This window comes from Onychostoma macrolepis, chromosome 17 (genome assembly GCF_012432095.1).
Source record: "Onychostoma macrolepis isolate SWU-2019 chromosome 17, ASM1243209v1, whole genome shotgun sequence".
In the NCBI taxonomy this organism is placed as follows: Eukaryota; Metazoa; Chordata; class Actinopteri; order Cypriniformes; family Cyprinidae; genus Onychostoma; species Onychostoma macrolepis.
The window spans coordinates 21,245,316-21,258,223 of NC_081171.1; the positions used below are offsets into that span (position 1 = coordinate 21,245,316).

General features: G+C 37.0%; 1 protein-coding gene across 2 annotated transcripts in view; it reads left to right on the plus strand.

Annotated features, from left to right (window-relative positions):
- Positions 1 to 295: 295 nt before the first annotated feature.
- The window catches only part of plekhh1 (pleckstrin homology domain containing, family H (with MyTH4 domain) member 1), a 53,160-nt gene continuing 40,547 nt past the window's right edge, over positions 296 to 12,908 (plus strand). For both annotated transcript variants that reach the window (XR_009266682.1, XM_058748782.1), the window contains exons 1-2: positions 296 to 580; positions 10,678 to 10,847. Coding sequence is in view for 1 of the 2 variants with exons in the window: in XM_058748782.1 (XP_058604765.1) it covers positions 10,704 to 10,847 (144 nt within the window). In the remaining variant the exon portion in view is untranslated. The remainder of the gene's footprint in view (positions 581 to 10,677; positions 10,848 to 12,908) is intronic.

A 12,908-nucleotide genomic window follows, 5' to 3' on the forward strand; every position in this document is an offset into this window, starting at 1 on the left:
ACACACAGACAAGCAGAGAGTAGTGATTCGGTTAATCGAATCGGTTCTTTTGAACACTTTACCAGATCAAAAATGATTCAGCAGTTTTATTTGTATGTCCAGTTACATTCTGTTATTAGTACAAAGTAGATTACTTTTAGTTCAATCAGTCATAAATTAGGTTCTTTCCTAATGTATTCACTCACTGTCCGCTTGGGGTTTCGTCTCATTGCGAGTCGTTCTGGGTGAAAATGATTCATTTGAAGATTCGACTCAATAGAACGATTCGTTCGCGAATCGGACATGGCTAGCAGACAGGGGGTTTGGCTCCCGGCGTAATCTGACCCCAGCGCTCGGCTCTTTAAAGGAGTAAAGGATGAATTTACTGAATGGAGATCCGCTGCGACGTCTGCTGAGTTCAGAGCAGGACTGGAAGCTCTAAAAGACGGCGCGACGGAGAATGAAATTTTTGGAGGAGCGACTTTTGAGAGCGTTTGCGAAGTTTGGAGGCGTAGCGCAGCGCAGCGATGTGATGTGATCTACCGGCTTTGAAAACATTAAAGTGAAAATCTCGGGCGGTCAAGAGAAGGACAGTCACAAGGTAGGATCATGGGTAGGCTACGTAGGACACGAGCATATTATAGTTTGACTCCGGTTTGGCTCATGGCATGTGTCATCGTGTTTAATGTCTTCATGCTTCACATATCTCAAACTGCAGTGTTAGTTGGGATGTTCAGGGGGTCCATATAAGTTAATGTTGTCATTTTCCAGTCTGACACACCTGTGCGTTGTGCCCATTTTTGGACAAAAGTAATGCCAGCAGTGCCTACATGTCCCATCTCTGTGTTTCTTGTAGTAACGTTGGGTTAATTGGTGCATGAACAAGTTTTGTGATTCTTTATGTTAAATAAATAGTAAAGGAAGAGCAACGATGCAGTTTGGAACCAGTCTCTGGTCACTCGTGCTGTTATAGTGAATAACAGACTATGAAGTGTTTCTTGAGAGTGTTTATGTCTGTTTCGTTCCCAGTGCATGTGCATTTGTGCTCACTTGGAGTTTTGGATTATAATGAATGAGTTTGATCATAGTTTGACCTCATGTACACAGGACTGCACAATAAACAGTCATGAATTATAGTAGTATAAACCCTAGTTTATTCTCTTCTATCTCTTAGACATTTACACATTATTACAGTGCTTGCAAAACAGCACTGTTGATATTATTCAAACATGCTTTTTCATTCAACACGACTCTATCTTGTATATTCAATCACTTGAATGCACCTCTTTTATGGTGTACGTTTTCAGTTTTTAAATTAAAATTCTTATTCTGTGTGTGTGTGGCATAAAGTTTAAAAAAATATCTAGCTGGTATAACTGTTGATTGTAAGGAAGAAAACAATTTATTACAAAGCAGAAGTGCTTATTATTTCTTAAAAAATAAGCAACATAGATAGATAGATAGATAGATAGAGATATAACACTTGTTCTCTACAAAATCAATGTGTTATTATCAAGATGTAATATATAACTATTTGTCAAGGTCAGTAGAGCTTTTAAAATATGAAATATTTTGACCTTTTTAATAATATGATTATCTTATTTCAGGTGGTCAGTTGTTAAATGGTGTAACGAGAAAACAATGATGTTGAGGATTCTTAAGGGATATTATAATATTAAAACTGTTATATTTGTAAAAATGGTTTATTACCTTGAAATGGATATGGTATTATACTTTTATTATTATTTGTAAAATAATAATTTTGTGTTAAAAATTGACCAAGATGTGTGTACATGTACTCACTCACATGTATTGAAGGTGTAAGGAAAATATGTTATACCACATGCCATTGAATCAAAATTTCTTGAAAATGGTATATAAAAGTTTTTATTTTGAAATGTCTTCTGTTATATTGTCTCAGACTTCTTTATCTGTCATTGACCCTTTTATCTATCAACTTCTAGCCTTCACTTTCACAGACAACAAGTCACGTGCTGAGTGACACGACAGCAAATGCCATTTAATTTGTGTAAACCAAAGCATAAAACCTAAGCTTACCTAAAACTTCTATTGCTGCTGGCAAGCACTGTTATTTTCTTCACCAAATAAAGTTTTCTCTTCATCCTGCATCAGTCAATGCTTTCTGAGGGAGGCTGCGGTGTGTAGGTGATGTTTACACCTCTGCATGGAGGAATGTCATAGGCTATATTTACTGCTTCAGCTGATAATGAGTGTGGCCAGTTTACAGAAGCCTGTTATTAGGCTGAATACAAAGCTTCCTGTAGACCAGAGAAGAAGAGCATTGGAGAGGTGAGCTGCAGGAGATCTACAGCTGTTAGGAACTCTCTGTGATTCATGTAATCCAGTCTATTTATACCACTAAATGGGTGTTGTATTCGACAGCAGATGTTCTCACCCCAAATATGACATATCTGGAGGCTCAGGCTGCGGTGATGTGCTATATTCAGTTGCGGCTTTTGCTGTCATTGATGGCTATAGACTATCTGACATCTTATGTAGTTGTTTTATGGTTCAGTGGCATGGTTTACTAGCATAAGCTGGTTTTAACTGGTTTATCTGGTCTTCTATAGCTCTGCCAGATTGGTTGTAAAATGGTGCTGGTTTCCTGGCCTGACCGGCTGATTTAATAGTAAACCAAAACCTCTCTAAAACCACCAAAACAGGCTCTGAGACCAGACAATAGGATTGTATTCATTTATTTTCCCCCTCCAGAAACCTTGAGAGGAACCAACTTTTATGACCTTCTCATGAGTTGTAGTAATTAAAGCTTTACAGTTCAATAGAACTAGAAAGCTTCAGCATGGTTTAAGCCTGCTAAGCTGGTCTTAAGCTGGTGTAACTGCCAGTTAATCAGCCAGCTGATTTAAAAGTACCCAAAACCTCTCTAGAACCATCAAAACCGTTTTTTTTTTTTCCAACCAGAAACCTTGGGAGGTACCAATCTTCTCAGACCTTCTCATGAGTTGTACTGATTAAAGTTTTACAGACAAGTACAGTCGAATATGCCCAGTCTGCATGGTTTAAGCTGGTTTTGATAGACTCCCAGCCTGGCCAAGGTGGTCTTAAGCTGGTCTAACTGGTCTCCATTCCTGACACACTGTAAAAAAAATAAATAAATAAATTGGGCAAACTTAAAAGTTTAAGGCAACCAGCTTCAGCAGATTTTTGAGTTTTCTCAACTTATTTTTTAGGAAATTTCTCAACATTTTGTTGTATAAACTTAAAGCAAGAAGTTGAGAAAACTCAAAAATCTGCTGAAGCTGGTAAACTTTTAAGTTTGCCCAACCTTTATTTTTTTTTTTTACAGTGTATAGGCTAATTTATTAGTACCCAAAACCTCTCTAAAACCATCAAAACCATCAGGTTTGGAGACCAGACGACAGTGTTTTAAATTATTTTCTTTTCACCAGAAACCTTAGGAGGAACTAACCTTCTCAGCTCTTCTCATGAGTTGTACTGATTAAAGCATTTCAGAGAAGGCAAGGCAAGTTTATTTATATAGCACATTTCATACACAGTGGTAATTCAAAGTGCTTTACATAAAAGGAAGTGAAAAAGTCATTAAAAAAAAAGTCACAACAATAAAAACAAGGAATTAAATAATAATAATAATAAAAACAAGATATAAAAATTTATTTAAAAAGAATTTAAAACAGTTAAGAATAGAAAATTATTATACATAGTGCAATCAGTTCGGACGTAGCACAGTGCTCATTTGACAAATGCACAGCTAAACAGATGAGTTTTGAGTCTGGATTTAAAAGTGGCTAATGTTTTAGCACATCTGATCTCATCTGGAAGCTGGTTCCAACTGCGAGCAGCATAATAGCTAAAAGCGGACTCCCCTTGTTTTGTGTGAACCCTTGGTATTTCTAACTGACTCGATCCTAATGATCTGAGTGGTCTGTTAGGTTTATATTCAGTGAGCATATCTGCAATGTATTTAGGTCCTAGGCCATTGAGTGATTTGTAAATGAGCAAAAGTACTTTAAAATCAATCCTAAATGTAACTGGAAGCCAGTGCAAGGACCTGAGGACTGGTGTGATATGCACAGATTTTCTGGTTCTAGTCAGAATCCTGTCAGCAGCGTTCTGGATGAGCTGCAGCTGTCTAATGGTCTTCTTTGGAAGGCCGGTGAGGAGACCATTACAATAATCCACCCTGCTGGTGATAAAGGCATGAACAAGTTTCTCCAAGTCTTGACTGGACACAAAACATCTAATTCTTGCAATGTTTTTGAGATGATAGTATGCTGATTTAGTTACTGCTTTGATATGACTACTAAAACTAAGGTCTGTCTCCAGAATCACCCCAATATTTTTGACTTGATTTTTAGTTGTTTGACCCCTAGAGTCAAGGTAGGCATTCACCTTGAGAACTTCATCTTTGTTTCCAAATGCAATGACTTCAGTTTTCTCCTTGTTTAACTGAAGAAAGTTCTGGCACATCCAACAGTTTATTTCATCAATGCATTGGCAGGGGGAGTCAATTGGGCTATAGTCATTTGGAGATAAGGCTAGGTAAATCTGGGTATCATCAGCATAGCTGTGATAGGCAATTTAGTGGGAGCATATACAGGCTAAACAAGAGTGGTGCAAGAATTGAGCCTTGTGGTACTCCGCATGCCATGGATGTCCACTTAGACTTATGCTCTCCTATACTCACATAATAACCTCTCCCTTCTAAGTATGACCTGAACCATTTGAGTACCATCCCAGAAAGCCCGACCCAGACAGAGAAGTACAATAGAGTCAGAGAGCATAAGCATGGTTTAAGCTGGTTTAGATAGTCTTCCAGCCTGGCCAAGCTTAAGCTGGTGTAACTAACTGGTCTCTTTGCCTGACCAACTGATTTAAAGGTACTCAAAACCTCTCAAAAGCATAAAGCGGCATTTAAATTCTGTTTTTCACCAGAAACATTGGGCGGAACCAACCTTTATAGAACTTCTTATGAGTTGTACTGATTAAATCTTTACAGAGAAGTACAATAGAGCCAGCTGGCCTTAAGCTAGTCTAACTGGTCTCTTTGCCTGACCAGTTGATTTAAAAGTTCCCAAAACCACTTCTTGACAGGCCTGTTTTTTTTTTTTTGTCCACCAGAAACCTTGGAAGAACCAAACTTCTCAGACCTTCTCAAAAGGTTAAAACTGTACAGAAAAGTACAATGGAGTCAGTAAGCATCTGCATGGAGGAATGAATCCTATTTTGCTGTTTTCTGTCGAACAGCTACTTTGAGTTAGTCAAACAGACATTCAGACCTCCAAAGCTGATGTTATGGGTGGCTATAAATTGTTGCACAGACACCAAATGGAAATTTTGTTGCAGGCTGAAACAAAAGATGTCAGACTCAGTTGAGTTGCATGTGGTGGCCTTTCTTTTGAGATATATAGTCCGTGCAAGAGCAAAGAGTTGGAAAGCTCGCTGACTGCTCGCTCCAACCTGTAATAGCTACTTTAACTATTCATTCCGACGATCACACATGCAGACATGATATCATATAGCACCGCACATCATTTTTTATTTGAATATAAATGCAGTAGTAATAGGACTCAAATGTCATTGATTGGCTTCAAATCGAGTTGATTGTAATGACAGAAACACACTTGCGCGCACACACACACACACACACACGTACACACACACACATACCACAAGCTGACCCAGACATGCTTTTTTCCTGCTGATTTGAGTAATTCGGATGGGATGCCAAAGTCTTGGAAAACCAGTTTGGTCTTGACAGAGACAATCCAGAAAAACAACAGAGGGGATTTCACACGACTGTTGCGATGATATCATTTAATCGCCTAATCGCTTACATCACCGCAGCTGCACGCTCAGCAGAGATCTAGGGTGTGTGCGCGTGTGGGTACATGAAATAGAGTTTCAAAATGATATTCATTTTATTGGAATAACAGAGGAGGTTCTGTTTTATTGAATGATGCACCAGAGACTTGTCCTGGTTTCCCACTGGCCTTTCATGACCTACACACACATTGCTGTTTTTTCATTTCACATTGCCTTTTTCATTGGTTTATAAGATTTACTCTTTCCACTACTACACTGTTTAACAGAGATCATATTCTCCATGTGTCAGTTATAAGAATATATCGAGTATAGCAAATAACAGACTTTTTTGCCATTAAAAGCTAGACTATAGTTTGGTGTGCAACTCTGGCTTTTTTATTTGTTGTCATGAATGCGCTTTGAGATATCTATATAGGCCTGTTTTTGAGATTGTTTAGTATGGAAGCTTTCACGGTGTCTTGATCTTTTGAGTAGATGATAAGCCTGTTCAAAATATCAAAAATCAATCAATCAATCAGTCAATCAATAAAAAAAAAACAATCAATCAATCTTAACACTTATGTATTTGTTGTGGAATGGCTTAAATTTCAATAAGTGGTCAACTTGTTGTTTTTAATCGTGCTTTAGAAATAAATTGGCTTGCATTGCTTTGCTTTGCCTTGCCTTGCCTTAAATTTGACCAAACTTCCATAATTCAAAAAATTGTTAAAGAAGAAAATCAAATGTTAAATAGAACTGAAACATTAAATTAACACAAAATATTAAAACATGATAATGAATATTAAAATAAAAATGATATAAAAACATAAAAATAAGGCATTTATTCACTAAATAAAAATAAGGAATAAGAGTGATATTTAGTAATGGTAATTTATATAAAATTAATGCATGTGTATATTATGCAGTTTATACAGTAGGCCTATATTGTAATTATACCTAAATATATGTAGGTAGTTTTTATTATGTTTTTTTACTGTGTATTATTGCAGAGATATGCATGAACATTTTTGAGTGATTACGTAAATCAGACTTCAGTTTTATGTTTAAAAAAGTTTAAACTGATTCATGGAAATTAACTTACCAACTAGCCTATAAGCTATTACACATCTTTGATCTATCACACTTTCATACATTCCAGATGTGACAATGATGGTGAAACTTTTGTGATAGTTATATTAACTGAATTGTTTTCATTTTATATTATTGTGAATATGTTGGGAGTATTTGATAAATCTTATCTATAAAATTGTGCATTTTGAATATGTCCAACTCAAGGCATATGGGGAAAGAGTATAGTACTCTTTCTCCTCTCTTCCTCCCTTCCCCCCATCAAACAAGACAAGGGTGCAAAATGCCTTGTTCCTCACAACATTAGCACAGAGGCTTCGGGGGCAAATGGATTATTTGCATGTTGCTGTCATATTTGGCAGTACAAGTCGACGTGGGCTGAGCTAGCAGAAACATTGGCTTAATTTGACCTCTCTTTCTGACGGCCATTCCTGCCTCTTCCAGGCTCTGTTTCCCAAACCTCAGGTTTTGACTTCAGTCAAGTCCGTACATAACTGGACAGAGAGTTATTGCGTTTTGGTCAGCTAGTGGAATCTCTCTGTGCGCCGCTTCTGTAATTTGTCAGTAGGGCTGTAGTTATGACCATGCTAATTGTAGAGTGCAACATGGCGCAGTTGTGCCGCTCTGCAGTTTGAATGTCTGCCGCACCGGAGACTTCTGGTGTCAGTCCGTCTCATTTACCGTTTCACTTCCAACGCCACTGCTAGATTTTCTTTATTGTCTGTTACAAGGCCTGTTATATTGTCCAGACGTTAACTATTATGGCTTTGTAGTCTGTCAAAAACATCTTTTTGTTGGGACATGAATTTTTGAAATTTTTCTCTTTTACTTTGTTGTCTACCATTCTGTACTGTGAGTTTTATTTTTTCCCACCATCTGAATAGAGATGTTATATTTAGCCATTTTCAGACTTCGGGGTTAGTGCGTATTTATTACAGGCTACATTTAAACTCCACTAACAAGATGATCTACAGCTCATACACCCCGGCGCTTTGATTAGATACACCACAGGACTCTGAGAGCCTTTGTCATAGCAGTTATGCAAATCGTGCTATAGGGTCAGTGACATTAAAGAGTCCATGATCAATAAAAAGAAATAAAAATCTTTTAGAAACTTAGTTTAAAACACACGTGGCAAATTCTCAGAAATGTACTCTTTATATTCTTGGTTATAAAAAACTTCAAGTTTGTCATGCGGTGTAACCATCAAATAAAAAGTAATAACAAATTTCAGACTTATTCATTATCTTATAATAATTCATAATTATTTTTTAAAATTAATTATATTAAATTAATTAATTAATTGTATTTATTTATTTTTAAACAAACATAATGAACTTTTTTCCCCATAAATATCACTACATTTTTGGGGGGTTGCACCAGATGACATTTTGAAACCTGAGCTAATCTTGCCTTGTCATAAAAAGGTCAGATTATCTGATAATTTATAAGAATAAGACTTATTGATACACTGTCATCAGCCTCTCTATCATATAATTTTCCATCTATTTTCCATAATTTTCATTTTATTAAAATATCCCCCCCAGAAATATAAGATTATGCCAAACAGGGTTGAGGAATTTAATAATTTAAATGATGCCCTTTTTTTATTAATTATAAAATCAGGACAGTTGTAGCATCAGAAAGTTGTAAAGTCAACATTTTTGACTTTATGCCCCTCAAACAATAATAAAAGGGATTTTAATTCACGTATATTTAAAAGTTGATCATTATAGAAGAGGCGTATTCAAGAAATTGTATTTATGAATTGCATTTTCAATGTATTTCTGAATAAATTAATAGATAGGACAAAAAATAACTAGATTCACCCACTAGCTTCACAAATGTTACACATTTTTAAAATGTGAGCTACAAATGGTCGCCTGTCGGGTTTGTACAGGTAAAAATAATCAGTGCTTTCCACTATTCAAGAGCTTGTCTCCTTTGAGCCTCCACATTCTTTATCCCTTTTTCAGGGGAAGAGAGAAAGACCCCCCTCCCTCATATTGGTAATGGGACTGTCATGCAGAAAGACTCCATTGTGTGGGCCAGGATCCTGTTTCTCCATGGGCCTGTAATTAAGAAGGGATTGCTTGAGCAGGGATATTTAGGTGGCTGAATATAGGGTAGGGATTGCTTAGGACGCTGGGTAAACTGTCTGCACATGCATAGCTGGACTTACCCCATCCCTACGGCCTTCACACGATATATGCATGTGTATATTAGTGTCTATAGTGCGTATGTAGAGAGAGAGTGAGAAGGTAGCCTTTGTTAAACTGTGTCATCTCTATGAGCTCACAGCTCAAGTTTGCTTTTCAGTGGTTACCTAGGTGATCACTAAAAAGTGAGCTCATTTGAAGGGAGGGAAACAATGAAAGAGAGGTGAAAAGAAACCCCTGGCCCAGAGCGTTTACCGCCAGACCTGTGATGTCAACTGTGTGTTCTCATCTTATGGTAAATGTCAGTCTTAGATCACCAAGATTTTGGCCTCTTTTTCATTAGACTGTCTAATGGAATTAAACTCCAGTCGTTTAAACACTATAAACACTAAAGCAAAGTTCCTGTCAAATGCACTATTAAGTAATGGTCCACCAGTATGGGGTTTTTAATGGCATTACGCATTCAAATTTGTTAGAGATCAGGGTAGCTGATGGCTGATATAGTGACGAATAGAGGCCTATTTGTGTCTTGGAGTTAAAAAAAGAAGGAAATTACAACTATAAAGCTCACAGTTAATTTGGTGTTGTTGTGAACAAATGTTTTGTAATTGCAACTTAAATTCTCATAAATATGACTTTGTATCACAATGTGACTTTAAATCTCAAAATATCTGTGAATTTTAAATTTTGTGTCTCACAATATGACTATTTCTTATAATTGCAACCTTATATCTAACAATTGTGACTTAATTTCTCATAAATACAACTGATTATAAACTTTATCTCCCAATCACTCTTTTTATTTTTTACTCTGAGGCAGAAACATACAGTGGCCCAATAGTGCACAACCCAACGAAATCTCCTTGTGGCTTGTTTCCGTTGTGTTGTGCTAATTCTGTTGTGTTGTGTCTTGTTTCCATTGTGTTGTGCTAATTTCGGTTGTGTTGCGGCTTGTTTCTGTTGTGTTGTGCACTACTGGTCCACCGTAGAAACATGCAGATAATATCTACACAGCTGTGCTAAAATCCAGATCAAGGAAAATAGGAAAATCAGGGAATTTTAAAATTAAGATGTCAGTCCTGGAAATTATGCTAATTATACTAGTCATGTTTCTTTGGGTATAAGTTGCTATCCTTCAGTGCAAACTTAAAAAAAATGTGTTTTCAAATATTTATCCAATAATCAGGATTGACTTTAGAAGTCATGTAAAGACATATAAAAAAAGGTTTTTGAACTCTGTAAATGAAGCATTGGAAACAGAAAATATTCATTGTAATGTGGACAAGGCTGTTGGTATATTTTGGAACTGATACAAGGACAATTATAAGCTATTGTCAGTATTTTCAAATATTGGCAATTTAATTGGTCTGGGCTGGACATTGGTCACTACTATTAATGTCTGGCTTTGGTTTTGATGGTCTTTCAGTCTTTTTCTAGTTGCACTGTCCAGTGGACAATCTAATTTCAGTAGACGGTTCATTTCATTAGTTTTTTTCTCTAAACCAGCCCGGGTCCAAGGTCCCACGCCTCCTTTGCAGGCTTCAAGGCAAACCTGTTAACCCTGTCCTCTATTTGCCTTGCATACATGTAAAAGTTAATTACGTTCTCACTCCATCTGACAAATTTCCATCGCTGTTACCTGCAGGTTGACAGACTGGCACACAGGCACAGATGGCAGAGGTGATGGAGGGTGTATCCACGGCAGCAGTGCCCAGTGGAAGTGTGGACTGGCAGAAGAGATGCATCGCCTTGGAGACGCAGCTCATGAGGTTTCGTCTACAAGCAGGAAACATCCGCCACCTACTTGCTGAGAGGGTAAATGAGGGGTGTTATGGGTAACACGGGGTCTACAATTCACCCACTGCATTCCAGTTACGCATAAGATTAGTTTATTTTATGTACATTTTTCACAGCTTATGTACGCTAAGTTCATCTAGCCAAAACAAATATCAATCCCCTTGAGTTAGACTGTAACAAAGCCATTTTATTTGACAGTGAACATTGTATGCTTTATAAGGCCAGATAATATAGTAAACATGCTGCAGGGTTGCATCTTATAACTTGCACATGAAGTCTTCAGCCTGTCCCATCATCCTAACTTACTAACAAGAAAGTTCCAGAAAGTAATACTGTCTTTTTATTTTTTGGACTTGGTACTTTGTATTTTTTTATTGGACATTTACCATGGTACCTTGTAAATATCATGTTGCTTGAACACTGTAATCATTCAGTACCATGATATATCAAAGTGCCATGGTTTTGCCACCTGATATATCATTGTTCTATGGTATTTTTTTGTACTGGTGATATCAGCTGATTCTTTTTCTCATCTATTTCTTTTAAGAAAAGTCTTTCTTTTTCCTCAGTTACAGTGGAACAAGTTACTTAGTTTCTCAACTCTTTCTCTCCCTCCTCCTCTACGGTTTGGTCATGCTGCATTGACCTCAGTGTTTCGTCTTGCAAGAAAAGGTTAACTGTCAAACTTGGCAAGTGGCCTTCCAAGCAAAGTCAGGGGGAAACCACTGACTCGTGTGAATGCTTGAGTGGATATGCAGGTGTGTGTCAGTGTGTGCATTTTAGAGGGAAAGAATTGTTTATTAATTACCAGATTACCAAAAGTAACTGTCTTTTGACATTTTCTGAAGAAACTGGTGTTGTTTGTTTGTGACCGCTTTGTTAGGGTGTTGTGGATGGTTGCAGAACATTACTACATGGCTGCTGCTAAGGTGTTCTAAGTGGTTGCTATGCGTGATGTTGCTTGAACATACTCCATGGAGGTAACAAACCTAACTACTCTAGGGGGCGAAAGAGACTTTCAAACATAATGTATAGGCATAGATGCTATTTACAATAAGTGCAATATATGCTATTTACACTCAGTGAAATAGTTATAGATTCTATTTACGCTATGTAAAAATAGGAATATTTTCATTACAATAATAGGTACATGCTGTTTATATTACTTAGTGCAAATAGTGGCGCATATCTGCACCTCACTATTGTAGAACATTATATGCAATAACGTACTGAGTGTAAATTATAATTGTTATTAAAATTATTAAATGGATGCTGCTTTGGGACAATAAAGCCATTACTACACCTAACCCTAACCTTAACCAATAAACACCCGTGAGGTATGTTATTTTCCCTTTTTTATTATTTCCTTTATTTTTATTGAAAATAAATTCCCTTCCGATTTGATGTGTGATGTGAAAAGGGAGAAGAACGAGTTGGGCAAAAGGCGGATTCAAACTCGGGTCAATCGCGTCAAAAAAAAAACTTGCTGCACGCTGTACTACCTACCTAAGCTGCTGTTTAACAGGCCTCTTTTGCAATGTTGTCTAACCACACCACACACTTTTCGGCAGTTAGTGTAAATAGACACTCCGTAATGTCCAATTATTCAGGTCACTATAAACATTTTGACTTTAACAACTTGGCTTAGCAATATTCTTTCTAAGATGTTGTTTTACTGTTATTGTAGTTGACCTCAAAGAGGCCCTACGATTAGTTTTTTTTTTTTTTGCGCTAGCTAATCTTAAACTGCCATGATAGTAGTTGACTTGAACGAGAAAACTGACTGAAAAAAAGACATTTACACTAATAGCTACTGTAGTGCCCCTTGTGGCGACACTGAAAATGCAAAGAGTACTTGAGTGAATTGAAGTCAAACTCATTTCAAAACACAACAAAGCTAGCATAGCTAGAAACATCTGTGTTCGCTGATTTGCGTAAAGTATGTTTCAGGCCTTAGGGGTTTTGAGGTTTTGCGCTAGTCAATCCCAAACCTTTTCAGCCATAAAAACCATTTAGTGAAGAATCAGAACACCTTCTAACCATTTTTCATGCATAGCTTTGTCTCAATAAACACACTGT